This window comes from Fistularia commersonii, chromosome 2 (genome assembly GCF_037954325.1).
Source record: "Fistularia commersonii isolate RoL2024-O1a breed Wild chromosome 2, RoL_Fcom_v1.0, whole genome shotgun sequence".
NCBI lineage: Eukaryota > Metazoa > Chordata > Actinopteri > Syngnathiformes > Fistulariidae > Fistularia > Fistularia commersonii.
In genome coordinates, this window is record NC_141285.1 from 14493813 (window position 1) to 14521594 (window position 27782).

General features: G+C 41.8%; 2 protein-coding genes and 1 long non-coding RNA gene across 9 annotated transcripts; 1 reads left to right on the plus strand and 2 right to left on the minus strand.

Annotated features, from left to right (window-relative positions):
• The first annotated feature begins 8 nt into the window (after window positions 1-8).
• arhgap22a (Rho GTPase activating protein 22a) lies at window positions 9-15758 on the plus strand. Of its 2 annotated transcripts, XM_086169182.1 has the most exons (11): window positions 9-316; window positions 443-520; window positions 8547-8743; window positions 9727-9814; window positions 11334-11462; window positions 11989-12199; window positions 12288-12420; window positions 12494-12567; window positions 13006-13127; window positions 13449-14439; window positions 14526-15758. In XM_086169182.1, exons 2-11 carry the CDS (start codon window positions 445-447, stop codon window positions 14731-14733), a joined length of 2229 nt encoding a protein of 742 aa, XP_086025308.1. In that variant the 5' UTR covers window positions 9-316; window positions 443-444; the 3' UTR covers window positions 14734-15758. The 2 variants fall into 2 exon arrangements, with proteins under 2 accessions (XP_086025308.1, XP_086025314.1); XM_086169188.1 differs by lacking the exons at window positions 9-316; window positions 443-520 and adding an exon at window positions 1857-2903.
• On the minus strand, window positions 7804-14573 carry LOC147236467 (uncharacterized). Its single transcript, XR_015107839.1, has 3 exons — window positions 14505-14573; window positions 8523-8638; window positions 7804-7944 (listed from the first exon to the last, which is right to left on the minus strand). It is a non-coding gene; the product is annotated as an uncharacterized LOC147236467 (long non-coding RNA).
• Window positions 15092-27656, minus strand: mapk8a (mitogen-activated protein kinase 8a). Of its 6 annotated transcripts, none has more exons than XM_086169226.1 (12): window positions 27414-27656; window positions 23129-23295; window positions 22755-22884; window positions 22561-22619; window positions 22306-22444; window positions 21676-21841; window positions 20896-20967; window positions 19528-19710; window positions 19284-19408; window positions 19135-19198; window positions 17895-17972; window positions 15092-16993 (listed from the first exon to the last, which is right to left on the minus strand). In XM_086169226.1, exons 1-12 carry the CDS (start codon window positions 27447-27449, stop codon window positions 16977-16979), a joined length of 1236 nt encoding a protein of 411 aa, XP_086025352.1. In that variant the 5' UTR covers window positions 27450-27656; the 3' UTR covers window positions 15092-16976. The 6 variants fall into 6 exon arrangements, with proteins under 6 accessions (XP_086025352.1, XP_086025323.1, XP_086025330.1 ...); XM_086169197.1 differs by lacking the exon at window positions 20896-20967 and adding an exon at window positions 20105-20176 and having other exon boundaries at window positions 15092-16988; window positions 27414-27655; XM_086169204.1 differs by having other exon boundaries at window positions 15092-16988; window positions 27414-27655.
• Window positions 27657-27782: the final 126 nt, after the last annotated feature.

Genomic DNA, 27782 nt, shown 5'->3' on the forward strand with positions numbered 1-27782 from the left:
CTAACACAGATATCAGCAATTTTCACTTCTCCGTCAAGGCAGTTTACTTCCTTAATCAGTGACAGACAAGGGACGTCAGCAGAGGATGCAATTTGTTCTATTCCTGTGTAAGTGAGGACCGATCAGCTGCTGTCAGGATTCTGTTTCTGTTACCTGAAGCAGAAAAAGTGTGACAGGCCTCGGTTCAGCCGATCTGATTTGAAATGGCAAGAAATGCCTGCATTTTTTTGTGTCTTTACTTCCTTCTGCCAAAACTTGTTTACACATTCCTCAGGCTTGAGTAACATTCGACAACTAAACTAGCCTTTTGTTGAAGGTAAGTGAGTGGTATTTGTGTTTTTCCCATAGCAATTACCAATTAGATAATAGATTAGATGTCAGTGGTACCTTTGTGAAAGTTTGTGTGTGTGTGTGTGTGTGTGTGTGTGTGTTATGATTCCAGAGATGGTCCCAGATGTGCGGACTGTCATGAAAGTGTTCAGGACTGCTCAGGCCAGAGTCTTGCCAAAGGAATTGGCAGGTAAAGATAACTTTTTGTTTGGTGGATCATGATATCAACTAAATTGTGAGTCCGTTTTATTTTCTGTGATCACAGAAGTCGCTAGGACCTTGCAATATGCACAAATGTTTTAACATTCATGTGCTGGCTCTTATTTGCTTTTGAAAAATCTTTTGTTTTGGATTTATCCGACTTTAACAATAATAACAATACACCACAGATTGATACAGAATGTTACAGTTCTTTATTTACGAAACCATAAGGCAGCCAAACCTTTACCTGTACTTAATTTTGTCTCATACGGAAAATTAAACTGCAGAAATATCTGCTTTGTCCTATTCACGGAAACAATACCATAGGATCAGGGGTGTCTAGATGTCCGATAAGTGTAAAAAAGTCAGTCATTCTACACTATGCTTCAGGACAACCCTCCTGATTAATTGCCCTTTTTGTTTCTCACCATGTCACATGCAGCGTTCTTAGTATAAACCCTAAATGACTGTCAGACTTTTTGTGGTGTGACCTGGGGCGTGATTTTGTTCCACTGATCTCAAAATACGTTGGGAGAGAGCAAGAGTGGTTGATATCTTGATGGCATTATTCTGATGATTATGTTTTCCTCTACAAACTATTTCCCAGAAAATTTGAACTCAAAAATCTGTTGAAGGGATCTTTATATGAATGTAGAGAAAATGCAGTTGGCCCATTAAAGGTATATAATGGAGACAGGTATCATTATAGTTGTAACTAACACAATTTGGAAAAAGTGTTTATTTTTCCATTTTTTTAGTGTGTCAGTGGATTATACATTTGAATATAACTGCACACCAAGAAAGGAAACACACAAAAGGTTTTAGTAGAACCACTAAAACCAGTGTCCATAACCATACATGTAATTTACACCCTGTTTTTCCCAAATGGGGTTTAACTAACTATGAAAACAATCTGTCTGCAAAATCTTCTGAATCTGAATCTGAATTTGATCACAGGAAATTGTAAAACTGACTAAAATAAAATTATATCTGTCATATCTTAGTTAATGCCTTGTAACTCTATTATTTGACACTCGTGTTAATATATATTTTTTAATCTTGAACGTAACAGTAAATGACAAAATGACTAAAATGGTCCCAATTTGAATTATGCCAATAATCATATCAAGCTATAGGTGTACCATAACTGTAATATGTTAATTGTGCATGTGCTTCTCACGTACACATGATGTTTGTTTACAGACTTTTTATCCTTTTTTTTAACTTATTTTTTAGCCCAGAAAGAAAATCTGGCAATTGAATGATCCTGATTTGAACATTTACAAAATTAATAGAACATAAAACAAATACATTTTTCTACTTTTTTATCTTATCTGTAATGGGAAGTCTTGGCTCCGTGCAGGTTGAGTGTAGTATGACGGACAAAGTAGCCCTGGTTTACGAATGATACCAAAAGTGTGGGTTTGGAGTGGAAAGCTGTACTAATAAAATGTATTTTAATTTTCACAGCTTGTTATCAATAAAGTTTTCAGTTGGAATATTCAAATTACCCCCAGAAAATTATTTGGACAAAACACATTCAATGTTTTGGTCGCCTTAAAACAACATTTTTAGAAACAAAAATATTGTGTGGCATAGGTTTAAATAAAATCTGTGGAGTTAAGAAATATTTAACGCAAGTCTGCTCCTTACATAGTTTAACATAATGGTTTTGTCTGAAAATGACATTGCCACATCATTTTATAAGGCTAGAGTAATTGAGGTGTTTGGATCTGAGGCATTTGCAACAACACTTAAACCATAATGAGGGTCTAGGTGGACAGATAGAGAAGAATGTGAGGAGCTAGTTATAAAAAATGTTGCGACAACACAGAACCCACAGCCGGACATATTTATAGACAGTGAGAAATTGATACTGAGATGCGGGCAGCATAAGGCAGAGAAAGATAGTAGTGGAGAGAGAGAGAGAGAGAGAGAGAGAGAGAGAGAGAGAGAGAGAGAGAGAGAGAGAGTGGGCAGGGCTCTGAACGTGTGAGAACAACAGTACATGGGTTAGTGGGAGAGAAAAGGTTTTGTGAAACCAAGTGAAGGAGAAGAGGACGGGAAGGGGAAAGTGTGGGGTTGAAGGCTTGTTAGTGAGAGTGTGTGTGTGTGTGTGTCTGTCTGTGTGAGTGTGTATGTGAGTAAACGGTGAGAGTGCCAGAGTGCAAGACAGCAAGCGGGGAGAGAGATGCTTGAAGAAGATGAGGAGTAACAGGGCGAGGCACCAGCGAGAGAGTGTGTATATATGTGTGTGTGTGTGTTAGTGAGGAATAGTGTGTGACCATAGGGATGCAGTCATGTCTCTGTGAGAGGGATCAGCACAGTAACGGTAACCATGCTGAGCCCCAAGATAAAACAGGCACGTCGGGGTAAGAACAGTCCCTCCTACCCACTCTCTCCATTCCTCCTCCATCTCTTCGCTCTTGCTGTGTTCTTGCCTCTCTGTCCTCCCTGCAATCCATCCATCATTCCCCTCGCTGTCTCTGCATCTCCCCGTGTCCTGCTGCCTCTGTTATAATCTTATTGCTGTCATGTCATTGGTCTCAATGGTAATAAGCGGCGGCAAATTGGTATCATATCTTCACATCTGTTTCATCCTGCATCCAACTGATCAATGAACTTAACTGTCCTGTGTGATCTGTAGCATTGAGTATTAAGCAGGAATGTTTTTTAGGAGTTACCATGCTTTACTACAGTATGATGTAAGTGCTAGTGGCTAAAGTACCGTAAGATTTGATACAAGGCTTTGTTAACATGGCTACAGGAACTGCTCCCGACAACCTCCATTTACTCAGGGTTTCCCCGGCTGTCCAGTTTTTCTTTTAATGGTTGGCATGGTTCTGAGCAGGTGAAAAGAAATCAACATCTGAGCTGGCTTAATTCTGTCAAACATAATTTGACTAAAAGGGGGCAAAATCCACTTGTGGCCACTAAAGTTGGGACTCGGAGCCTCTCTCATGAGACTGTGGAATGTATATGGAAGCTGTAAATCACAGAAACAACCTTTGGCTGATAGAGTATCTTATGCATAATATAAGTAATGGCTGGGCTGTTGCAAAACAACAGACTGTTCCTGGTGGCCTGCTGAGTTGTGCCCGTGCCAAACCAACTTGCTAAATCAAATCACTCACTGTTTCTGAGGTAGCATCACTGCATTGTTGTTTAAAGGGTCATTTGAACTACAAGCAGACTTCTTCTTTTCCTCTGAGCTTTTCCCTTCTGGGGTTGCTACAGCGAATCAACCTTCTTCATCCAACCCTATTCTCTGCATCCTCCCCTCTCACACCAACTAATTTCATATCCTCTCTCATTACACCCATAAATCTTCTCTTTGGTCTTCCTCTAGACCACCTGCTTTCAGCATTCATCTAGCAATATATTCACTATCCTTCCTCTGTACATGACTAAACCATCTCAGTCTGGCTTCTCTGACCTTCTCTCTAAAACATCTAACGTCCCTCTGATGGACTCATTCCTGATCCTATCCATCCTAGTCACTCCCTAAAGAGAACCTCAAGAGGACTACTTGGTGTTAAGTATCAGATTTCCCTGAAAATTAAAATGTGGTTAACAACAGCATAAAGAATTCGGATCTTTTAGATTTGTGTGTTGAGACAGGGCCAATCCCTCATTCCACCCTTGGCAATAAGTCAGCAGTAAAAGAAAGACCATAAATGATGACGGGATGGACGAGTGCCTCTTCTTTCTCCTTCATGAGTGTATTCAGAGAGCACAGCAGCCACTTGAGTTTGCTTGCCACGTTTGTGCACTTGCCATCTCTCATTTACTGTAATGGTATTCTCCTTTGATTAGATTCCCAGCTCTGCTCTTCTCTGACCCTTTTGTACACCATCATTCAGGGCAAATTCAAATAGCAGTGCAGATACATTGCTCTCAGACATTTAGATATCAGACCTGAATCCTGATGCAGGCAAGTGACGTCAGGACTTGGAAATATTTTGGGCAGAACTGTAGAATTCAGACTGGATGTAGTCGGATTTCCCTCAACGCATAGCGTGGGGTCTGGAACCAGGCCTCTCGAGAGGGGCTGGACTCTTTTTTTCATTCTGGAGATGCCCCCGGTAAGAGGCACTGGGCAGGTGTAAGCATACTGATTGCCCCCGTCTCTGCGCTTGCATGTTGGTGTTCAACCCGATGCACGTGAGGTTAGCCTCCCTCCGCCTTCAGGTTGGGGGACGGGTACTCACTGTTGTTTGTGGTTATCCACCCAACAACAGTTCAGTTTACCTACCCTTCTTGGGGTCCCTGGAGGGGCTCCGAGAGAGCACTCCTACTGGGGACTCACGTGGGCAACAACAGTGCGACCGGGAAGGGCGTGATAGGGAGGGACACCCCCCTAATATGAACCCGAGCAGCGTTTTGTTATTAGACTGTGTTTGTCACAGAACAAACACCATGCTCAGGCATAAAGGTGTACATACTGTATGTGAAAATGGCACCAACACACCTTAGGCCATAGTTCTTTGATCGACCTTGTAGTCGTATTGTCGGACTTGCAGCCGCATGTCCTGGACACTCGAGTAAAGAGAGGGTCGGAGTTGTCAGCTGATCACCACCTGATGGTGAGCTGGTTCCGATGGAGGGGGGGATGCCGGTCAGACCTGGCAGACCCAAATGTAACATGAAGATGTGCTGGGAACGTCTAGCCAAGTCCCCTGTCAGAAGAGGTTTGAACTCTCACCTCCGGCAGAACTGCAACCACGTCCAGAGGGAGGCGGGGGACATTGAGCCCGAATGGGCCATCTTCCGTGCTTCCATTGTCAAAGCGACAGACTGGAGCTGAAGCCGTAATGCGGTCGGCGCCTGTCGGGGCGGCAACCCTTGAACCCGCTGATGGACTCTAGCAATGAGGGATGAAGTCAAACTGACAAAGGAGTCCTATCAGGCCTTTCTGGCCTGTGGGGCTCTGGAGGCAGCTGACAGGTATCAGCAGGCCAAAGGGTAAAACTCGGGAGGAGTTCAGGGAGACCAGGGAGAACGACTTCCAGTGGGCATCAAGGAGATTCTGGTCCACCATATGGCTGCTCAGGAGGGTGAAGCAGTGTTCCGTCAACACTGTGTACAGTGGGAGCGGGGCGCTGCTGACCTCAACTTGAGATGTTGTAGATCGGTGGCAGGAGTACTTCCGAGACCTCCTCAACCCCACTGAAACACCTTCCGTTGAGGAAGCAGAGCTGGAGAACTCTGGGGTGGATACGCCCATTTCCGGGGATGAAGTTGCTGAAGCAGTCAAAAAGCTCTTCAGTAGCGGGGCCCCAAGGGTGGATGAGGTCCACCTGGGGTTCCTCAAGGCTCCGGAAGCTGTAGGGCTGTCCTGGCTGACACACCTCTGCCACATTTCGTGGAGTTCGGGGACAGACCAAAGTGGTAATCCCCTTTTTAAAAAGGGGGATCAGAGGGTGTGCTCCAACTCTAGGGGGATCACTCTCCTCAGCCTCCCTGGGAAGGTCTATTCAGCTGTGCTGGAGAAGAGCGTCTGCCGGGTAATTGAACCTTGGATCCAGGAGGAGCAGTGTGGTTTTCGTCCTGGCCTTGGAGTAGTGGACCGGCTCTATACCCTCTGCAGGGTCCTCGAGGGGGCATGGGAGTTTGCCCAACCAGTCTACACATGTTTTGTGGATCCGGGGAAGGCATTCGACCATGTCCGCAGGCAATCCGGTAGGTGGTGCTCCAGGAGTATGGGGTACCAAACTCCATCATACGGGCTGTTTGGTCCCTGTATGATTGGTGTTGGAGCTTGGTCTGCATTGCCGGTTGTAAGTCAGACCCGTTTCCAGTGAGAGTCGGACACCAGTTCTGCCCTTTGTCACCAATTCTGTTCATAACTTTTATGGACAGAATTTCTAAGCGCAGCCAGGGCATCAAGGGGATCCGGCTTGGTGGCCGCAAGATCGAGTCTCTGCCTTTTGCAGATGATGCGGTTCTGTTGGCTTCACGAGCACGAGCTCTAGCTCTCACTGAAACAGTTCGTAGCCAAGTGTGAAGCAACTGGGATGAGGATGACCACCTCCAAATCTGAGACCATGGCGCTCAACCGGAAATGGGTGGAATGCCCACTCCGGGTCGGGGAAGAGGTCCTGCCCCAAGTGGAGGAGTTTAAGTATCTCGGGTCTTGTTCACAAGTGAGGGAAGGATGGAGTGCAAGATCGACAGGCGGATCGGTGCGGTGTCTGCAGCAATGCGGACTCTGTACCGGTCTGTTGTGGGGAAGAGAGATTTGAGCCAAAAGGCGAAGCTCTCAATTTACCAGTTGATCTACATTCACACCCTCACCTATGGTCACGAGCTGTGGGTCGTGACCGAAAGAACGAGATTGCAGTTACAAATGGCCGCAATGAGTATCCCCCGCAGGGTGGCCGGACTCTCCCTTAGAGATAGGGTGAGTAATGCCTTGGGGTCCCCCCAGAGGAGCTGGACCATGTGATGGGGAGAGGGAGGTCCTGGCCTCACTGCTCCGGCTGCTGCCCCCACGACTTGACTCCATATTTGCGGGGGAAGATAGATGGATGGATGGATGGATGTAGAATTGTATTTCTAAAATGGATGGGTCAAATGTTGATGGTGGTGTATGATACCGGTGTGGAGTACCATATTTTCACAGGCTCTATGAGCACTTACATACATACAGTTATTTAGCTTTGAGTTGGCATATTATAATGGTGTTTTTTTTAATAGAAGTTTGTTGAGTACTTTATTCAAATGTATAGTAATTTCCTGTACCGCTATACATTTGAGAGGCCCACGTAGTCTCACAGCTACTTTGCATATGATAAACTTGCACTAGCACTGAAAAAAACTCGAAACACGGTACATGATAAACCATTATGTTTTACGAAAGGTAACTGTTCTGAGATTAGTAGCTAGCCTCACCTTGACAGATGCGGGGGTAAATATGAGTGATATTTTATGAAGCAATTAATGGATGATGAAAGTGCGCCTGCATTTGTAAAATATAAAACTAACTGAATTAGTCAAAATTTACTTAAGTGCATCGTGTAAATGTTCCATTTGGCATTTAGTAATCTGAATGCAGGACATGAACCAGTATTGGGCTCTTTAAACCTTTCTATTGCCATATTGATTTCAGAGAAAGACTCAATACATCTATGATGTTTTTTCTTTTTTCAGTTGAATCAAATGGGTGTCATTCATATGCATACAGTATGATGCAATCCCCTTTCAACGATCATTACCTCCAAGGATAATTTTTGGACACTGATACATTAATATTTTTATACGGTGCTTCCTCTCTGAGTTTCTTGCCCTTTTTTAAGATGTGATAGTGCCTGCTGCAATTTTTGTCTCTGCTCTGGTACTTTGGCAACAGTGGTCCGGTTTCTTTAATGACTCCTTCACATGGTCTCAAACAACTTCCCAGCAATCATGACTCTGCAAATGAAGAACATCCAGGAAAGAGAGTAATAAGAAAAATAGATGGAAAGCTCTGCAGAGAGAGTGCAAAGATGGTGAGAGATTTCAGCTGAGATGCATGCCTTCCTTGCTGTCATCAGCAGAAAGTGAGATGCAATTAACATAAAAAGAGATTCTATTGATTTCTTTATCCTTTCCTTTTGCCCGGTGTTTATCACACTCTATCTCTTTTACTCTACATATCCCGGAGGATCACTCTGTCAGTGGATTTGCTCACCGAGATGCAAATAGAACATAACCCACATTAGTAATCAGTCTGTAACAGGTAAAGACCAGTCTGATCCAAAGCAAATAATTTCTTTGTGTGCAGTCAAGAAGGGGAGATGATACACCATTATTATTACCTTAAACATCAGCCTGCCAGTTACTACTGATGATAAAAGAGCTGTTTAAAACCCCATTCATCCACCTCTTATTATTACTCTATTTCTTTGTTTCCCTGTTATGCTAAAATCGACTCCTTCTTGTTCTCCTTGTATGTGTATGTGTGTATATGTGTGGATGTGGATGTCTGTGATTTCACTCTCGTTTCTCACTTCGATGATGCGCCATCCGTCCAGCACGGTCCAAGAGCATGGTCCTCGGGGAACTGTCCCGGGTCTCCAGGCCAAGCTCGCCTCTGGATCAAGAGAAAGCTCTGAAGGCTGGCTGGCTGAAGAGACAACGGAGCATCATGAAAAACTGGCAGCTCCGTTGGTTTGTCCTGAGGACTGAAGCTCTGTATTTCTACAAAGATCAAGATGAGACCAAAGCACAGGTGACAAAATGACTTCTCCAATTTTCCGATTAATTGTTCAGTTGACTATGTCAAAAGAGATACTGAGAAATAGATGCTTTTTTTTAATTTTGAGTGGAATTCAGTAGATGAATTGAAACCATGTTTCTTTGTACTTCAGGCTTTTCTTTTTTATTCAGCAATTTTGACCAACATCTGTTGCTATCATACCACCTGTCACATGTGTGGTTTTTTTCTTCCTCACAGTTTAAACGTATCGCTTAGATCTCTGTCCATTTGGCCACAAAGAATGCACGTCTTTACTTTTATGAACTTGTCATATGATGGTTGGTGGCATTGTGTCTGCAAGATATCTTCCCCTTTTTGTTGCTTTCAGTTTCCAAAAGGAAACTAACACCAATCCTCATATATTAATACAAATATATTTGATATGACTAGTTGCCTTAAAATATTTCAGAGGGCAGAGTTAAATTGTGTAGCCACAGGTCGAATTGGGGATATGAAAATATACCACTCTCATTTGCAGCATTCAAGTATAGTTAGCAGACCTTTGATGCGTAGATGTTGCACGGAAAAAAGAAAGCATGTCCTTAAACCCATTGAATTACTCTGATTCTAGCATACGCTCTTTTACATGAGAACTCCCTTCCATTAAGATGTAACTGCACCGTCCACTAATGCTGTTGTGCGATAATGTGGTAACTTGCTATCTTGTGGTTGCCCTGCAAGCACTTAGAGGACCTGTTACTTCTCTCTGTGCCTGTGGGATCAGAAACCCAATTGCATCAGGAAGTGGACGTTGGGTAAAGAGATGAAGAGAGGTTTTTTTCCTGAGTCATCCCTCCCCGTGCCATGCGTCAGAACTTTGATCACATCTGACAGATCTCTGTCCAGAGACACGCACCGATTCCTCTTTCCGTCAGCGAACACGTAGATACAGTACATGTCATTTGTAATGAATCTGTATCTGTCAAACTCTCACCTTCGTCCCATTTCTCTGTTAGGGTTGCATTCCTCTTTACAGCAGTCAGGTGAATGAGCTGCCACCCAGTCAGGATGAGCCTGGTCGCCATTTTTTTGAAATTGTTCCAGGTAGGTCGGCGTAATGACGATGTTGTTGTGTAAAGAAGTCAGTTGTTAAGTATGTTGTACAAGTGCTGCATCAACAACTGTTTAACCTTGAGTATCGATCAAAGAAGTTACAAGGCTCAAATACACATTTCCTTTACCCCTCTCCAGTATATAGTATTCTTGAGGTAAGAAAGAACATATTTCCTAAATAGGCCATGTTTGGTACTTAGTTTGTATTGAGGGTTTGCATATATTGTATGCCCTTAACCAAATCTGTAAATCTATGTTTGCCAGAACATTTAAAGTTTGAAGCAAGCAGTTAAATACAGGACTGTCTCAGAAAATTAAAATATTGTGATAAAGTTCTTTATCTTCTGTAATGCAATTAAAAAAACAAACATTACTTTTTCATGATATTCTAATATTTTGAGATAGGATTTTTGAGTTTTCTTAAGATATAAGCCATAACCAGCAATATCAAAATAGTAAAAGGCTTGCAATATTTCAGTTGATTTGTAATGAATCCAGAATGTATGACATTTTTGTTTTGGTCAAGTTCATTACAGAGGATAAAGAACTTAATCACAATGTTTTAATTTTCTGAGACAGTCCTGCATATTCATTTCAGTCCAGCATCGCTGCGCCAACTATCAGAAAAATTCAGTTTTGAGCTATGTTCATTTTCTAACTGATTTTTTTTGGGCCAATGGGCCGCCATGGTCCTACATCTGAAATTTGGCAATCGTCCTCATTCAAAGCATAGTCAGATAATTTCATGATGGGCTCTATAATACAAATTTTATAAAGGACATCCAGATCATGAAAGTATTGTTGATATATGTTTCTCACAAAGTAGATCATTCTGTGGCTCTGTAACAGATGCATTTGTAATATTTTGCTGTGAGCAGTGAGTAATTGAAAAGAGGCCGGGGAATACACATTGTGCAGTGCTGCTGTCCACAGGGACCTCTCCTCTTTCTGGGTTATTTCGCTCATGCACAGCTCACTTTGCACCTTCGTGCAGAACAGTGATGAATGCAGGTTCTGATACAAAGTCTGCATAGCACTGTAAATAGCATGCTTAGCCCAGATGGTTTACTTTTCAAAAACTGTATCCTTGGATTTTTTGATAGGTTTACATCAGGGCAAATGCAGAAATCTTTAATAAATGTATTACTTTTTGTCCCTTTTTAAATGGACAATTTGCACCGCCTCGATAGCAAGTGAGTACAGTGTCCTAGAAAAGGACAAAATGTCACTTAATCAAAGCTACACTCAAATGTCAAGCTCAAATGTCAGACCGGATGGTGTCAAACTGCGATCCAGGAAAATGACAGGAAGCTGCATGGATGCAGCTTTGTACCTGACAGGGTTGCTGGAGCATATAAGGTCATCAAACAAACCTGTTTTATGCCATAGATCCACAAAAGACCACCGCTGAAAAAATATCTACAAAAATTATGTTTACCCTGTTGTTTATTTCATGTTTGTGCACTGTTGTCTAATTGACCAAATCAATCAATGCATGCAATGTTTTCAGGAGGAACTGGAGACAAGGATCGAACTGGCATAAGCCACGAGTCTTTCCTGCTGATGGCTAACTCACAGAGTGAAATGGAGGATTGGGCCCGAGCCATACGTAGAGCTATCAGGGGCCTGCTTGGAGGAGGTGTGACTACTGTTTTCACGTACACAAACACATTCACACATAACTAAATATAGCGTTCTACTCTTAATTGAGCACATGAAAAAGGAACACGCACAAAGCATGACACAGTGGGTAGAAGTTGGTCAATGAGAAAGTACTATGATCTCCAGATATTTAGACAGTGTGGTATAATCATCTTTTACATTACATTAAATTACTTGAATGTACAAATTGCCTTATCAAGCTACTGCTTATTTTTGTATATTTTCTGTAGTCATTCATTCATACAGTTTGATTTTTAGTACCCATCTATTGTGCATATTGTATACCAATCTTTATTTTATTCTATCTTGTATTGCTGCTACTGACTGTCTACCAGGCCTCAAGAAACAAATTTCATTCCATTCTCATAAGAATGGAATGACAAGAAAAAAAAAAAATGAATCCCCTGAATCCTTTAATAATATTACTGTTATCTGTGCCTAGCTACACATAAGGAAACATTTCCCTGCTTGGCGACCGTCATTGTTGTTTTTCGTATCTGCAGGTATCTTTGGCCAGCACTTGGATGAGTCAATGCTTTACGAGGGACAATGTGGCTCCCAGCGACCCATCCCTCTCCTGGTTGAACAATGTGTATGTTTCATACGTGAACACGGATTTAAGGAAGAGGGGCTTTTCAGGGCCCCGGGACAGACTAATCATGTCCGAGAACTGCAGGATGCATTTGACTGTGGTGAGAAGCCACTGTTTGACAGGTGAGGTGGCAAGAGTTGGCATGTCCTTTATAGTGGCATGCTAAATGAAAATCCATCATAAATAACGTGAACTCCCTGTCTGTCACAGTTCCACAGATGTCCACACAGTGGCATCACTGCTAAAGCTGTACATAAGGGAACTGCCTGAGCCTGTAATTCCTTTCTCTAAGTACACACAATTTATCTCCTGTGCTCAGCTGCTAACCAAGAACAAAGAAATGGTAATTAAATATCCAACAGCCGATTTAAAAGCTCATTTGTCATTGAAATTAACATGTGTCCATGTTGTTCAAGGGTCTCATAGAGCTGGCCAAACAGGTGAAATCCCTTCCTCAGGTCAACTACAACCTCCTCAAATACATCTGCAAGTAAATGAGCGCAATCTTTCTCCTCAATCTCTATAGCCTTTAAGCATTATTCTCCTTCTTTTTTTTCCTTTTGACACAGCAAATCCACTGTCTCCATCTAATCCTGTCCTCGCATTCCTTTTTTCCCCCGTTCAATCACAAATATAGATGTGTCACCCTGTCATAGCTGAGGAATTAGTCGTAACACCCACCTCCTCATGACTAGGGGAAAGTAGTGTCACATTAATTGCATGTGCATAATTGCTTTCCTCCTTGGCTTCCGCATCACAGCTGAGCACACGGGCCAAGATGATCCATGACTCACTCCATCTCAGCATGAGTCAGAATTTCTGTGATAGAAATGAGAAAAATTTGAGTTTATGCCAGGTCAAAAGTACTGGTAAGTCATTCACCGATAAGGATTTTTAGATGTCAAACATTTTGATCTCTGCCCCTCAGGTTTCTTGATGAAGTCCAGTCACACTCTAGTGATAATAAGATGGGTGTTCAGAACCTGGCAACTGTGTTTGGACCCAATATCCTTCGACCCAGGGTGGAGGACCCAGTTAGCATGATAGAGGGTCAGTAATAGTTTCAGTACATGTCATATCATGTGAACTTTTATTTGTATGATTGAACAGTATGCAGTAATGTATATCTTGTATTTCATAATGTTTGGTATTTTTAGGTTTTTGTGAGTTGAAACTGCCTATGTGCAAGACTGGGAGTTACTGTCTCCATAGGTCAGCCTAGTGATTAGCTGACAAAGCTGTCCAGTGTCAGCTGAAAATGTATCCAGCTGACAGTGACCCTGAATGAGAAACATTATTGATTATGAAAGAAGTCATGAATGTTCCAAGCAAATAATATATCTATGGTTTTTTTTTTCCCACCGCCAATAGGAAGCTCCCAGGTACAGCACCTGATGAATGTGCTGATTAGTGAACATTCAAGGCTTTACCAAAATGAGACGCCTGGAACGGAGGTGGAAATTCCTCTACAACACAATGAGATTTTTACACAAAAGAGCAAAGTAGAATGGCTCACGCATGAAGACAGTGGTCAGCAAGGCACAGGTAAAAAAAATGTTCAGCCTTCCATCTCTCCAACGGGAAATACGATGACCGCGTCGAGCCCGGTTACGACCACCAAGACAGGTGAAGGTGTTCAGATGGAAGGGAAAAGCAAGACTAAGACAGATGAGAAAATGGATTGTAAAAAAGAAGGCAAAGGTGCAGGAGGAGCTGAGAGTGAAATTACTGTTAGTCCAAGTAAACAGTCCAGAGCCCTTCCCACGTGGAGGTGCTCCCTCAAAGGCAGCGCGGCATCCGGAGGGTCAAGAGGAAAAATAGGCGGATCAGCGGGGGACGTGTCCACGACCGGCGGGAGTAACTGGCTGATGAATGGCCTGTCATCCCTCCGAGTTCACCGACGTACCACCTCGTCTGGTGAGAGACTGAAAGACTCCACTCTGTCCCTGAAGGACTCCACACTCTCTCTTAAAGAGACAAATCTTTCACTGAAGGACTCGAAGAGAGACTCTGACGAGGACTCGACTCAAACATCCGTCTCTCAGAGAGCCTTCCACCAGGCCCACAGACTGTCTGCCTATGACAACGTTGCTCCCTCCAGTCTAAGCCTGCCCGCTGACACCTCCATATGGACCACATTTGAGATTTCCCTGGCAGAGCCAGAGAGGAGTGACAGTGCGATAAAATCAGGGCAGGGACAAGACAGAACCACAGAGGAGAGGAAGAGTACAATTTCTTTGGACAACAAAATAAATGATGAGGAAGAACTCACTACAACAAACAACAGTCTTACCAACCAGGTGAGCGAACTTAAGCAGGAACTGAAGAGACAGAGGATAAGCTTTGAAACCAGTATTCACAGGTGAGAAAAATTGATATGTAAAGGTCAAATAAACAGTTCAAATCATCACAATGTGTAATTCATACCATTAATATTTCTTCTTTAAGGTTGGAGGAGTCTTGCTGCAAGTACCAGTCCCAGGTGCATCAACTAGAGGAGGAGTTGGACCAGGAGAAGAAGAAGTATCACATGTTAGAAATCCAACTCAGGAACTCAGAACGGGCACATCAGAGTGCAGAGAACAGAAACATTCTCCTCCAGAAGGAAATGGAGGAGTTTTTCAAAACCCTGGGAGATCTAACACTGACCAAATAGACCAGATCTACCTGCCTTCACTACCTGGTCCATCAGAGGAGACACGTGAATCATTCAAGGAAAAGTTGGCCCAAAGCTTTGAAGACCAAATACCTCTAGTGCAGTTTAACTTGCCTTCATGTCTTCTCTATAACAAACATGCTGTGCCTACACTGACCAGTGCCAACTCCTCTGGACTAAACACCTCATTTCTCATTCCTCAAAGTTCTGTAAGACAGATCATGTAGTTATTCATTGAGCCAGTTTTTTTTTTTTTACACCATAGCAGGCCTTTTTGACAATACATGTCTCTCCGGATGTACCCTCTTAATATTTTGGTTAGCAAGTGATGTGAACCTCATAAAAAAGTACAGAGGCGTTAAAATTCAACTCTTTTATTTGTTGGGAGTTGAAAGTGAACAGGTTCCATTTCTGATGCAAATTCAATTCCCAATTGTCGCAATTGGCCTGACAAACCATGGTAAACCTTTTTGCTGGTGGCGCTTGTGCAGCCCACCAAAGGACAGCAACAGCATCCCTAGGGTGGTGAATGGCTTTCTTTTTTAGGGGGATACCTGCACTAATACCGGACACCCTAAAAGAAAAGTCATGCGCAGACTAATCTATCTTTTCTAATTTGATGTTATGTAGAGGAAAACTACAAAAAAAGGGAAGCCACAACAATCAGTTGAGACATGGCCAAGTCAAGTGTCAGACATGCATCATAAATCCCCAAGTGCATTCTGGGAGCTGATGCTTGTACTTATGGCCTGCAGTGCCCAAATATGGTAATGGCAAAGAGACAGGTTGGGAATTTTAGCCATCAAATACATCCAAAGTTTATCATGGCAGGTTGTTTGTATTCTGACTCCCATACATCTACAGTAAAATGTACAGATCATTGACAACTCTAATCTTTGAATTATATTGCACAGAAAATGAAATAAATTATGAAACAAAATGCATAGAAACAATACTTCTGAATGAAATGTACATAACGTATAACAGCCTCAGAGCTTGAAATAAATAAATACAGAAAAAAAAAATACAATTTTCGCATTTCTTTCAAAAGATGTATGTCATGAGAGTACTCTTCAGAAACGTTTTTGAGTCTGTGTTCATGTGTGAGGTAGAACTCAGGAAAACGCACCACGGAGGAGTCGAATGAAAATCACTAAGGTGGGTAAGGGCACTTAAATTAAAAAATAAATATCAGACAGCAGTGAATAATGTCTGAAAGAACCTGCCAATGGATATAATGACTAATTTAAACTTAGTGTTCAGTGACATCCGAAAACACAGCACTCATCCTAGCCAGTGAAGTGGCCTATTTTGACTTATTACAGCGCTTACAGCAAGCTGTTCACTTACATTCACCCTGTTCTTCCAATAGACCGTCACCGCTAAATTACAGCTGAATTAAAAAAAAACAAGCTGTAATGCAGTCAGCATGACAGTGCTGCAGTACAAGAGAAATTCAAAGTCCGGGCCATACAGCTTGTCAAAATGCATACAATCAGAGGTGACATAATAATAAGGTATCTTCAATGTGCCAAAGGAAATTTTCTACAAGGATGGTGAGGAATAATATCAAAACAAATCATTTGCATGTAATGTGTTATCATTTGAGTAACACGTAGATCCATTCTAATGTCCCAAAAACAATACAAAAATGCCAAATGAAAATTTTAAAAAATATACTAAAATTAACATTGCACTGCTAACAGCATAGTATTCAACACTCTTAGCAGTAGCTGAAAACTACCGTGTAAAATACAGTCAGATCCCTCTCTTTCGTCACATACATCACAGATTCACATCAAAACATATTCTTGATTCTTTGCAGCAAAAATACAGTAATGATACAATTTCAAACCACAATCATTTACAGTAGTATAGGGGCAATAAAAACAAACTGTACATTAAAAGCGCAATTCTACAAACTAACATGAGAACTTCTGTTGACCTTAACCCTCCAATCCAACACACAGAAGGTGCACTAAACAAGAATTTTTTTTTTTTAAGTAATAGTAGTAGTAGTAGTAGTAGTAGTAGTAGTAGTAGTAGAAGTAGTAGTAGTAATGTGTTTGTATGTGTGCGTTATCTGCAGCAGGCCAGAGCACCTAGGGATGTGTGACTGTCCAAACTGCTGTCTGTTTCAGAGGTCATGTTGGGGTCACTGCTTGTGTCAGTGGGCTCCGTGGACATGGATGACACATCATTTGCTGAAGAAGAGGAGGACGTGGGTTGAGGGGGGCTATCGATCACTGCTGCACCTGTGCTGGGAAAAACACACGTCACCGCATAAGTTTCATTTAAATTCACACAATCATGACCAGAGCTCTGTCACAAATATAGGCTAATAGTATGATCATTTGAATTTGGTTCGGGGGCAGAGTGGCTGCCAAACATACCTGCAGTGATTTGAATAACAGAAAAACACACACAAATCCAATAAGAAATGTTGGCCAAACTATCATCTTTTCATACATTTCAGTTGTAGAGATTTTTAGTAAATGATTTTAGTGAATTGCATTTTCAAAGTTCAAACCAGAAATGCAGAATGTGAAATTAATCATTTGATTTCGCTTTTAACCTACAGAATAACAGTCACACATTCATTATCTAGTTTTGTTTCTTATATAATGCATTTTAACAAGGCTAAAAATCAGACAAATGAATAAAACAGAAAGGAAAATAAAAACATCCAAAAGGTATACAAGCAACTTCCCTATCTTGATAAGAGACTGAGCAGAACCTCAATTAAGAACAATTTATTTCCAAACTTCGAATTGAATTGTTGAGACCAAGGCTCTGCCCCTGTTTATTTTCAAGTTGTCAACCTACTGTACCTATACAATCACATTTTTGACTCATTCTCCTGATGTGCACCACAAATGTAAAAAAGCTTACAGTCAATCTTGACCTGTAACTCAATAAAAATCTCCCTGATACTGTATGAGTTCTGACTTATGACTAATTTAAATCTCACTGCAACAAGTCAGTGAAAATTAAATTAAACCAAACTTAAGTGAAACCAGCTTCAGTCTAGATTTAAGCTGTATGTCGATTCAAACTTTTTGTCCAATCCAAGTGTTCTGCTTTGTTTTTTCTTGTTTGAGTGGCTTCACCGATGGAAAATTAGCACTAGTTCTGTGACCCAGGTTTGAGTGATTACTCACCTAGAGGTGACGGCTGTCCTCTTATCACTCCATTTTTTGTCCATTCTTCCCATTCACTCACCTCCTTATAGATCAGCTCTGCAAATGCATAGACAAAAAGTGGGGCAGAGAAATCTTTGATGCGTGTATTTGTTACAATGTTTCTTAACAGTGTATTGCATTCTGCACAGTCCAAACAGCATCATGTTTCTAATTTGGACGAGCTGCGCTGGTGTGACCCTTCTAAAAATGAGTGCTGGGTCATTATCACCCAGCAGGGCTTGGGATGAGCTCATCCTACTGCACGACTGAAAGTGATATTTCCACCCAATCCGGGGTGTCTTCGCTGCAAGCTTTAAACATCCAAAACACAGCCTTGGTCTTTGGAGACCCGATATGGGTCTCTATAAAAAAATAAAATAAAACCATAGAGTATAGACCAATTTATTAGGTACATTGAATTTTAATTTAAATGTATTAATTGCAGATGATTGCTGATAAGTTGCAGATAAGTTCTTTATCTTCTGTAATGCAATTACAAAAACAAAAATGTCATACATTCTGGATTCCTTACAAATCAACTGAAATATTGCAAGCCTTTTATTATTTTAATATTATTGATCATGGCTTACGTCTGAAGAAAACTCAAAAATCCTATCTCAAAATATTAGAATATAATGAAAAAGTCATTTTTGTTTTTTTAATTGCATTGCAGAAGATAAAGAACTTTGTCACAATATTCTAATGTTATGAGACAGTCCTGTATAATAAAAGAGGCAATAATACATTTTCTCACAAGCCTTATAATGCATACCTATACTGTCTGAATCTAACTAATTCTTTCAGAATAGAAGAGAAGAGTACATTAGCTCAGGTGAGCAGCTCTCTGAAAGACTTGCAGTTCTAAATTAGTGGACGGGAGGTCTTGGCTAACAATGTTTTAAAATCATAGACCATTACTGTGAGGAAAAAAAGGCAGCCTCCTTAAAAAATAAGGCAAGAAATTACCTATAAAAAAACTGTTATTTTTCACTTGCAAAAAAAAAAACATAGCCACCAAAGAATGATGGGGATATGTGATTTTGATTTAGTCCAAGGAAATATCATTGTATTTAAAATATATTACTATGGGAAAAGGGATTACTGAATATGATGATGGTCATTTTGATCAGTTTTGTTCTGTCCTAAATTAAATAAATGAATCAACTGCGGAGCTCCAGAGCTGTTCAATATCAGACTGAAAATGACAGATAAGTTCAACCTTTCCACTCCTCCACTGTGTGCTCTCTTTCATCAAGCTGCTTATCGGGGATCTTCGGTGGGGGCTGAGGGAAAGAGAATGGCTTGAATGACACATCCACTTTAAAAAGGAACAACACCAACTTTCCATTTCCATTGTCAACAACATACCGCTTCCACTTCAGCTGGGTCATACCAAACATTGATATAGGGGTGCTGCAAGGCCTCATCTACAGAGATCCGTTTTGAAGCATCAATCACTAACATCTTGGATAGGAGATCTCTTGCCTGGCTCGCTGAGGAGAACAAACAGATGAGAAACTCTGCTGTTTAGTGGATCAACTACAAAGAGTATTTGATAAATGACCTGTTTATGATCTGAGTGTATTGTAAGATGACAAAAATCAAATGGTACCTTTCAGTTTGTTGTGATCAGAATCAGCGGGGAAGAGCACGTCTGGAAAAAGCTTCTCAAAGCTGTATCCAGCATAGCGAGGCCTGTTCTCTACATACGTTCTCACTGACTGGTTCAGCTTCATTAGAAAATCCTGAGATGGAGTACCGAGCTGCTCAATTACCTTGTTCCACTGGTCAATATCTTAAGTGTAAACATTAAGGAGACAGGCTACGAAAAACAATACTCACTCCAGCACACACACTGTAACACTTCATTGAGGCAAGTTGACATTGAACCTCCTTTAACCAACACTTAAGCAGTTCTTCTAAGTCTACACACATGAATATACCACGTCTCGATCATATGACTGATATTGGAGGAGGCATTTTATGAGGCGATGGAAAGCAGCTGTCATGATATTGTACTCCACTATAATTCACAAAATTTTGGGTGACCGACAGGCACAGCAGAGCAATGACGGAAGTCATGTGTCTTGATGGCAGAAGAACACTGGGGAACAGTGGGAATAGTGCCGGATCTCTATACGAAGCATGACATGATGAGACAGTGATCAATCAGTGATGGGGAAGGATACGATCAGTGCCAGGGAACAATACACTTCCCCTGATCATCTCAGCCACTATGCAGCCCACTGACCATACATCCACTGGAGGTGGATGTTTAGATGACGGGTAGGTGGACATGCAAACATAGAGGTGAGAAAAGAAAGAAGAACACAAAAATAAAAGTGAAAAGAATGCAAACAGAATGGTGATGAGGTGGAGAGTAGAGATGAAAATGGAGCTCATGCTGTATAGGCCATATACAGAGAAAGCACCCGCACAATTCCTGCCTATCTTTATTTATTTATTTTATTCCTGTCATCGCTATTGTCACTTTATTTATATTGTCTAATGTTTGGGTTGTGTATTTTTCACCCTTACTGTTCCTTTATGTTGTCCATTATTATCCCTGATGTTGTTGTTGTTTATTCATGGCTGTCTTGCTAATTTCTGTCTTCTGTCTCTCTATTTATATTTATATTCATATTGATTTTACTTGTTTATTTTTTGACATTATAACTGTTACGCTGCTGTGACAAAGGAATTTCCCCTATGGGGATCAATAAAGTTTATCTTATCTTACTCTGGAGAAGGGATCTCATTCATTACAGACCCCTGTTTTATATCCAGTAACTGTCTTGAAAGCTCCAAATACTGAATTATGAGACTGTCCCCAATACTGATCCCTTTGTATGAAATACCACATTTTGCATGTTAAATATTTTGTGATTTTCACAGCACAAATCATGCAGGTTTGACAAAAAAATCCTTAACAATCAGCAAGAGTCAAGAACTTAAAAAGCACAGGGGAGCATAAGGATACAGTCCCGTCCTGGGAAAAGGATTTTATGTCGAACCATTTCAGCCAGAATGCAGCCCACAGACCAGATGTCCACTAGTCGAGTGGAACACGGTTAACAAAGCGAGTAAGAGGTGAGAGGAATGCAAAGCAGTAGGTTATTTACAGACTGATTAGTATGCTCTGAATTATAGAAAATTATACACAAAAAGGATCAGCTTCTTTGAGAAAAACTGTATTTTCCAGGTCATGGATAAGAAACAGTGAGGTACTGAGCATACCGGTATATGTTTTTGATCTATATATAAACCAACAGTAAGACTACTAACAGGTAATTTATAAGTCCAATTATAATTGTAAGTGCTATTTCAAAAATTCTACTCATCCAACAATGTTCTACAATTGTTCTACTATGTTCTATGATTTTTTTTCCTCAGTAAAATTGATGTTTGTTTTTAAAACTCGAGAAAAGACACAATGAGGAAATTGGCAAGGCATCACCTGAAAAGGCTGGTAATTACTTAAAAATCTGCAAAAAAAAAAAAAAAAAAAAGAACTAAACAAGAAATTAAGCAAAAAATGTCCAGAAAATATTGAAATATTGGCATTGAATCACATTCATTTTTGGAAATACTCAGTTAATATAGTTATGTCGATAATTTTCAAACCAATGTAAATATGGTGACATATAAGTATAACCTGGTAAATCAATGCTTTTCAATATCACATTTTCTGTCCCCTATTGTCAAGCCCGAGAAAAGACAGTGCATTGGATTAGTGACACATTTATTGATAAGCACTGACCATTGGCTTGGTAGCCCATGCCCAAGATCACTTCCGGTGCTCTGTAGTAACGCGTGACCACATATGGCGTCATCAGCAGGCCTGTGGCGGCTGTCCGAGCCAGGCCAAAATCCAAAATTTTCAACGTACAATCGGACTTGACAACTATATTGCTGGGCTTGAGATCCTGAGGGGAGAGACGTTGAAATTGTATTTTGTTAATTGTAAATATTTTTCAGAGTATGCAATACATCTTGACCCATCTAGATTTTTTACAAGTTCATAGATGCACGCTAGTTCAGCAATTATTGTTTGCTTAAAGCTTAAAACTGAGTCTGTGAGATATTGAATAATATCTTAAAATGTTAGCCGTGGTCTTATTGATACTCAAATAAATTATAGCTGCAGAATCAATGCATTTCATTCAGGGTTCACTCGCAAATAACAGAGGTCTAAATCCTTCACAATAACAGGTTATTAGCAGTTTTTATGACAAAAAAAAAGGAATGTAAATATTTCCAAAAAATTGGGTACACTAATTGACAGCTTGCCCTGACAATTCAACACCAGGTTCAACATTCAAACAGAATGGTGATGGTCAGTATCTGGTCCTGGTGTTTGACCCGATAAGTCCCAAAATCCACTGCTCACCCGGTGAATGATGCCGGCAGCGTGGAGGTGTTTGATACCGCACAACATCTGATAGAGTAGATACGACAGTCTCTCGTGGTCCAGCTCCATCTGAATGACCTGGCAGAGGTTGGCATCCATCAGCTCCATCACCAAGTATCTTTTAGAGGAAACAGCACAAGCATTTAAGAAACATTTAATGACACCGTTATAAATAGTTTAATTGCTTTGAAATCAGAGCACACTTTACAACATCAAGAAAATTCAGTCACTTACACATCCTGGAACTCTTCAAATGTTTTTTGTGGTGTAAATACATTTAACAGGCCAATGATCTGCAGGTGTAAAGAGACATGAATCCAAAAGATACATTAGAATCACTTAAATTGAACATCTAGACCATACTTATTAGAAATACTGTTTCTGCCACTGATCAATTTCAATGTAGTTGAAAAGATCTCCATACATACATTTTTGTGATTGACGTATTTCATAAGCACCAGCTCTCTGTATGCCCTCTTGGCGTGGGTCTGATTTTGAAACGGTCGGCTGAGCTTCTTGATGGCGACATTTCTTTCAAGTACTTGGTCATAAGCAGAGCTGAAGAATAAAATGTTGACAGGTTTCGAATTTTCAGTCAACAACCATGACAGAAGAAGGTATTAAGGCATGAGAAACAAATATGCTGTATTACTTCCCTAAATGAAACAGAATCCATAAATAAAGTGTCACACAGTTGATTGGCAAAGATTTATCAGTCATTCTCATGAATGTTCAGGCAACAGTGATCCATATCATACTAAAATGGTTTAATACTTAATCCAGATGAGGTTGAAATGCTCACCAGACGATTCCCTGTGCGCCTGAACCGATGGGTCTCAAGTTCTGGTATCGCTTCAGTACCGTGAATGTCGAGTCTCCAACATCTAAACTGTAGAACTCTCGTTCTCTCTTGTTTTTATTCATCGCAAAATCTTCAATTACTGCTTTCTGTGCATCCAAAAATGATCGCTGTGGGCATAATGACACACATGCATTCAGGCTTTTTGTGAGCCAATGCTACGGCACAGAAAACACAAGCTACAGAGCAGAACAGGAGAAAAGTAGAAAGTCAAATGAAAATCCCACGTCCCCAATGGAAGCGGATTTGGACTTCAAAAATTAAGTGATGGTTAAAATGAGCTCTTAAAGGAAGCAAAACAATTATCTCGGGAAATACACCCAGCTGGAAGCTGAAATAACAGCGGCGTAGTTAGAAGAGCAGAAAAGGGTCTGCATCGTATGAAAGAGTGACCCTACATAGGCAAACCTACAATTTCTCTGTAAATGGTTGTGGATTTGGGCATAAAACAGGAGCTCCAGTACTAATCTTGAAGTTGAGTGTCCAAGAGCTATGAAATATGTATGTATTACTATCAAATATTTCAGATATTTGATGAGCATTGCTTCGGATAAAAACATCGGCTGAATTAAGTTGTAACATTATGAGTCATCAACTAGGGTCATCTATTGAAGAGACTTTACAATTGTAAACATTTTGACAAAAAACATGATTCCCACAGATGGATAAGATAAGAGACTTTAAAAACAAATACCTGAGGGTTGGCCAAAAAGAAAAAAAACAACCAAAGTTTACAAAAATCCTGCCTGAAATTACTTACCAAAATATCGAGAAATGACAGGGGGAAATAAACCTAAAATAAGAAAATAAATTATCTTAATCAGAAATCTAGGGACAAAACATTTGTTACTGTTGTTATGTATGTATCTATTTGAAATTTAAGGTCCTTATTCTCTTCCAATAATGTGATTAGTGTCCCGGATTGTTTTCCATAATCAAGCAGATATCATGATACATATCAACACTGAAAACAAAGCCATCTAAGTATTTTGATATACCTCTGATGTTGTTTTGTATTAACATGATTATAATCTCCAATGGCATGTTGTGACAGCGAGGCTAATTCATGAGCACAATGTTACAGAACAGGTTTGATGTGATTATAAAACCGGTGAAAATCTAAAAAGCAGAACCAGTTGTCTATCCATACTTATATAAGAAGTGAAACCACCATCCTCATTTTCTCCTCTCTACCGACACAATGTCCATATGGGGTAGAGAACTGCCAGAAAAAAAATGAGTCAGCTCTCCTTCTGTTCCTCTGCCGTCACAAAGACGTACATAACATCCACTTCACTCATAACATTAAAATAGACGTGCCGCTTCTTTTATAGTACAGACATGAGGACAATTAAACATGTCATCGTTGTGATGGCTGGAATGATGTGCCGGTGTTCACTGAACATACAGTAATTCATTGCTCTGCTGCCAGCTCATTTTTTGGAATAATGAAAATCCATCTAAATGATTAAGGTCAGGACATCGCAGAGAGAAATGCAGGATAAAAGCTTTAGTAACCCAGCATCTTTGGCTGCCAATATGCATCGATATGAACAGCCCAGCTGTGAAACCACTTGTATCGATGCTCGCGGCAACGACATGCTGCATCAACAAATTCCTTCTAGATTGAGTGTACAATATTATATTGCAGTTATGTGTCAGCTGCAGTATTTACAAGCGATGCAGCAGCCACATCAGGCGGCACCCAGGAGGTCTGGACCTTATAGACGGATTTGAAGGGAAGGAGCTTTAATAAATCTGTGTGCCTGCTACATTCTGCAAAAGCAGGCACATTCCTAGAGTGCTGTGCCCTCTCAGCACTTAGCTTGGGGAGGGAGGGGGGTCTCCAAACAAGTTGCCTCAGCCTGATCATTCAACGAATGACTTCCAGCTCACAGGACAAATCATTTTCATTGCCAGAATAAAAGCAATAGGAGTAACCATGGAAACCAGGCACCGGTTTGTAGGCCAAAAACATGGTGCAGACAATTACACAGACGCCGAGGAGACGATTAAAACTAATGCATATATGATCCGATGTGTTTTATTAGGATTGGAATAGTATTCAAATGCCATTCAGTGTTATTGTTCTGCAGAAGAGTGAGCAAGAGGGATTGGTAAATACGGCTGCTACGTTCAAGGGCCGCTCGGAAAAAAAAGATGCGCGACAAGAGAGAAAAAGAGCGAAATCCCTCACCGATTGGACCGATCGGTATCGACCTACGAATTATTTCCACAGGATGGCAGCGATAACCTTGCCCCCCCTTCCCCCTCCCCTCCGTCGTTAAGAACGCCGGTGCCGGGGGTGTGGGGGTGTTCACGGCAGGTCCACGATCTGAGAGAGCACCGGGGCGTGAAAAGGAAGAACGAGAGGCTGCACGGCGAGGCACGACCGCCGCGATAGTGACAGCCGTGTCGCGATATGACACGGCCCGCGTTCAAAACCACGGTGAGGGCGCAGTCTGTCGCCGCTAAACCGCCTCCCCACCCCCAACCTCCCGTCTCAACGCCATCGTCGTTTCCGATGTTACCAACCGACACCGGAACGTTTTGGGAGAGAAAGGTGTGTGTGTGTGTGTGTGTGTGTGTGTGTGTGTGGGGGGGGGGGGGGGGGGGGGGGGGACTACAATAATATAAGGTACCGAAAACAAGCACGCCCCCCCCTGGGGCAGTGGGGGGTGGGGGTGGGGGGCGTGCACACGGCGACCCTCCCCCCACGGCTAAACAATAAGCACGTCCGTGGAGCGGAGGTGCGAATCCTCCACTTACCTCCGTCCTCAAATCCGGTTATCGATCCCCCCCCCCACCACGCGGTTGCGATCTGCGGCCGAACGTTGGCGGCGGACGTGTGGGTTCGAGTCGCCGGTGGTGGAGAGCGCGTTATTCCGCTGTGCGTCTTAAAAATACATGACCTCACCCGGGCCGCTTTGCCTACGTTTCCATCCGGCTGCTACTGACAGGCCACGACGCGCAGTGCGCACGGGGCATGCGTGTCCGAGGAGCGCGTCACTCACCCACAGACACACCCACCAACCCTCAGGCCATCGCTCGCCCTCTATCTGCCTGTTTGTCCTTCCATCAATCTATAGGTCTTTAGTATTATTATTGTTATTATTATTACTAGTGTTATTTTTATTATTCATTTATTCTTTCATTTATCTATTTTCTAGAGTAAAGGGTGTGTGTATGTATGCAGACACATAGATAGATAGATAGATAGATAGATAGATAGATAGATAGATAGATAGATAGATAGATAGATAGATAGATAGATAGATAGATAGATACGAACATTTTCCATGTATAATTCCCGTTACCATGCAGTGGCTCCTACTGAGGGTTTGAGTTGTATTTTATTTGTAGATATAGAAAAGGGCCTTGTCCAGCTTCCCTCATATGACGACTATTATGATTTTCTCTCTCTCTCCTTATTATCTCCCAAGCACTTTAATGCTGTTGCAGAAACAACAACATTTAATACCTCTGCCATTAATCTTGACTGGCATGAGATATTTCTAAGCCGTCCTGTGACTATTGATAGGAAATAGCAGAACTTGAATATAGGACTGTTACTATCTAGAAAACTAGATTATCCTTAAATTATCTTAAGAACTCAGATTGTTTAGAGGAGTAAAAACAGCAACATAGCACGTTCGCAAGTATATAGTTTTGAATTGTGTGGCAATTGTTGTAATTTATATTAGGGAATTGAAATCGCTTGGTTGAATAAAAGAACACATCATTTCTTTATAGACCAGGTTGGGAAATTGCGGATCATTTCCGGAGTGAAAGTCGTGAAGGTTGTGTCTATTTCCTGGGGGGGTGCAGCTGCAGTGATAAGTCATCGTTTCTGTAATGTTTGTCATTGTAAGGTTGAAAATATATCTTATAAAATGAAATAAAAACCAGTCCGAGATGGAAACTATGGGATAGTTTTGAGGGGGGGGGCGACCACACACAGTTCATCCATCATGTCTTTCCCGCAGCAGCGACGCGGTGCAGCTCGGAATCGAAGTAAAACACGTTAGTCCGGCGCCGGATTGCGAACCCACTTGAAGACCCCCCCCCCTTCCCCGGATGGCTGCGTGTCTTGACCCACTCGTGTCCCTCCGCAGACCCCCCCCCCCCCCCCTGCCTGTCCCGCGGAGACGCGCAGCGCGCAGCGGACCCGCGTGAACGAGCGTCCCGTAACCGACCCCCGCGGCTGCGCGGGACTACGGTTTCTTACCCCGTGTTCCAGGAGCGCCCGCAGTGTTAAAACCATCGTGGGTGGGTGGTGGTGGGGAGATAGAGAGATAGAGAGAGAGAGAAAGCGGCAGGACGGCAGCAGGCCACGGTCCACGCTCCTCCGTCCTCCCCGGGGCTTCTCCGCAGCGCGTCGGCCCACCGGAGCGAGACGATCCGCCGCGCCTTCGGGCGTCGGACGGATTAGTCAAATCGGTGCAGGTGATCTCAGCGCTCCGCCCGCTGCTGGAGGCTCTGACTTGTCGCTGTCAAACCGCGTGTCTGATCCTATTAAGACTTTTAAAGCCAGAGGCTAAGAATAGCGACAATTACAGCAAGAAGAAGGGGGGCGGGGGGTGGGAGAAAAAAGTTT